At 40.1% G+C, this 3,218-nt stretch overlaps 1 protein-coding gene across 1 annotated transcript in view; it reads left to right on the top strand.

The window, feature by feature from the left end:
• The first annotated feature begins 457 nt into the window (after positions 1–457).
• Positions 458–3,218, top strand: part of txk (TXK tyrosine kinase) — a 26,144-nt gene continuing 23,383 nt past the window's right edge. Inside the window, exon 1 of the mRNA XM_005949683.2 lies at positions 458–952. Coding sequence (XP_005949745.1) covers positions 940–952 — 13 coding nt within the window. The 5' untranslated portion in view covers positions 458–939. The remainder of the gene's footprint in view (positions 953–3,218) is intronic.

Here is a 3,218-nt window from a genome sequence, read left to right as displayed (position 1 = left end):
TCATTTACAGGACAGGTGAATCTTCTGTGGACCAGATGTGGCCAACAATTATGAAAAAAGGGTGGAGCTGTGGCTGAGCTGAAGCCTGAATGTGGTCAATCAGGGGCAAATAGAAAACCTGTGTGAGTAACACATGGTCAAACATGTCTGTTAAAACATTCCTTTAAAAAATCTTTGCTAAAGAAATAACAGAAATGAATAACAAAAATAAAAAGAGCAGCTGGAGTCAAAGGACCAGATTTTGAACTGGCTCTGACGGTCATAGCAGCTAAGCGGAGGATAAAATATGAGCCCTGTTTTTGCATTATGAGCCTCAGTGTGTGTGTGTGTGTGTGTGTGTGTGTGTGTGTGTGTGTGTGTGTGAGTGTGTGTGCGCGCACGCACTCTTCCTGGAGATATTCACATAGACGGATGCTTTGTGGTTTCATTCACGTCATTCTTTCACTTCCTTTCTGTATCTTTGTCTTCATCTTTCTCCCACTCTCTTTCGCCCGCTCTCGCTCTGTAAACACTGTAAATATAAATGCTCTGCATGCAGACATTTAAATCTTGATTCATGTGTCCAAAAGCTGACTCAAAAAATCATCAAGAGCAGCAAGGCAACTATCCTCCTCTTCTTTTTTGTGCCCATATCTGCTTTCTTTTGCCTTCTCTTCTTCACCTACTCTACTTCCTCCACCCACCTGCCTGCCTGTGTCTCCGTCTTTCTTTCTACCTCAATCTGTCTCTGCACCCTTGTCGCTCAATTATTCGATGGTTTCCCACCTGTGGCGTCCTATCAGCTCCGCACCGATGGTTGCAGAAAGACATTGAACCGAGCTGACCTAAAAAGAACTGAAGAAGAATAAGTGGCGCTGATGAGGAGATAGAAGAAGAGTCAAAGCAGGAGAAGGAGGGAGACAAAAAAGCAGAGGTGGAAGACAAAAGAAACAGACAGTCATGATTCACTCAAGTAAGTAATTTACGAACATACGTACAAACCTTGCTTATTTCTTCTTTTGATATTGGAGCAGGTTGCAGCAAACTAACAAAAAAGCCAACATTTGCACTGATAAGAATGAGTTACTCAGCGTTAAAGGAGAAAATGTGAGTAAAATGTGCGGCGTTAGTATGCAGCGTGAAATGAGCCCGAGACCATTAAAACGTCATCTAACAAACGGCCGGGCTTAATACCACCATAGGTTCCCGTCACTTTGTACCTGAAGTAACTTCAAGGTTATGAACGTCTTCTGAAAGTTTTTGATGTTTCTTGATCTCTGAAGCTGTGGCAGTCAGGCAGTTAAAGGGGACACCAAAATGGCAGTTTGGCTTGAAATGTCACTTCATCACATGACAAAACACAACAAAGACTCAACTGTGGCTCTTTATAATCTTTCAATGCCATGTTCAGGGGTGTCCGCTCCAAAGTTTTCTTCTTAGGCTGCACTAGACTAGCTTTACACGAGTTTTACTTTAATTCTTGCTAATGGCACAACGCCACAGTTATGTAGCTCACGTTCGTACCGTCTGAAGTGACTCACTTGAATGTTCCTTCTTTAAAAAATTAGAATCTCAAAAAAGTCTGAGCTGGGATGATTTTCAGGTCTTGTTCTCATTTGTTGCTTAGTTGTCTTAGTTTTCTGTTTCTGGTTTCCCTCTTCTGCAGCCGACCTGACAGTTTTTTGTAGTCCTTAACAGTAAAGCTTGAGTTTTAACCACATGAAGTAATTTCCCTCCATAATTTAAATTAATTTAACTTAGTTTAGCTTTTACCTGCACTTTTACCTGAGAGCCACTGATTTGACCCCCCAAAAAACCAAACAAACACAACAACACGAAAACAATGTGGCTTAGTTTACGTGTTTAAAAATAAAAGAAGAGAAAATCTGTATGCACATCCAAAAAAAAGTGTATTTTTTAGCTTGAAGCATCTGCTGTTAAACCGTTAAACCATGTTTTTGGCTTGAAACTTTTTCCACATTTATTATGCATAAACCCTTGAGCTAAGGACAATGTGAAAATGTCGACCGAAAGCTAAGCAGAGGCAGAGACACCTGTATGCAAACTAACACCTCTGGTTTGCTGAGCAGAAAGGAGTGTTTTGCTTGCTAATGTAAAGTTTCAGTTCTGTTTCTCACATGGCACAAAGGTGCAGTTACCCAGACAGGAAGGTACACTCATACTGGCCTTTAAATCTGAGCAGAAACCAAGTAGAGCTAGTTCAAGTTTCTCCTATATGTTAGTCTCATGTTGACAAAAGTAATGCTAATTTGCTGTCAATTAACGTTTACCATGCTCACTATCTTAGTAAATTGTGTTAGCATATTTATTTGCTAATATTTGCTTTATGCACTGTTTTGCAGCTGAGACTGATTAGACTTTCACTTCAGAACAAGTTTGCAATTCCAGTTTAGCAGAGGAGAGGCCTAGCGGAGAGCTAGCAGCTACAGCTGCCTGTGTCCGCATGCAACCAACAGCATCTCTGTTAAAGAATAATTTTAGGCCTTACCAGTAAAATTCCAAGATGAGTTACAAAAACGAAAAGCTGTTATGAAAAGAGGGACTTACTTCGTAGCAGGCCATGAACGTGTTTCTTTTCAGCATTCTAAAATAGAAGTCTGCAACCAGCCTTATGACGCCAACTTCAGTGTTGGCTTCATTTTTCACCCCAAAGGAAATATTATAGTTAATATCCTCAGGCTAACCACAGAAAACAGGAATCAGAAGCCCAAAAAGTGTCAACTAAAATCCACAGCTTTCACTTCAGGTACTCTACATACACTCTGAAACCTTTAACTGTTACTTTTAAAGGACAATTATGACTTTTATTTAGAATCTAAGTGCTTATTTTACCACTTGGTAAAGCAGTAAAGAAAGAAAAAGAATGCAGTACCTGGATGTATGACCCATGCCAGCCCATTTAAAAACATAATCCTGGCAATGCACAATGCATTTAGCATCAGTTATACAAATCTTAGAAATCTGAGAATTCACGGATATGGCTTCTGTGTTTTTTTCTGACGATTACACCTCTCTTAGACCCCCTGGCAATAACAGATACCTCAATAAAACTGTGTGTTCCCTGACCAGCTACGGGAAGTTGCTGCAAGTCTCTAGGTGAAACTGGCTGCAAAGAGGTTTACTACACCAAGGTCATCCATACAGGGAGTGCAGAATTATTAGGCAAGTTGTATTTTTGAGGAATAATTGTATTATTGAACAACAACCATGTTCTCAAT

Source organism: Haplochromis burtoni, unplaced genomic scaffold (assembly GCF_018398535.1).
Source record: "Haplochromis burtoni strain Fernald_Lab_line unplaced genomic scaffold, NCSU_Asbu1 Contig_454, whole genome shotgun sequence".
NCBI lineage: Eukaryota > Metazoa > Chordata > Actinopteri > Cichliformes > Cichlidae > Haplochromis > Haplochromis burtoni.
This window is presented reverse-complemented; position numbering and strand designations above follow the sequence as displayed.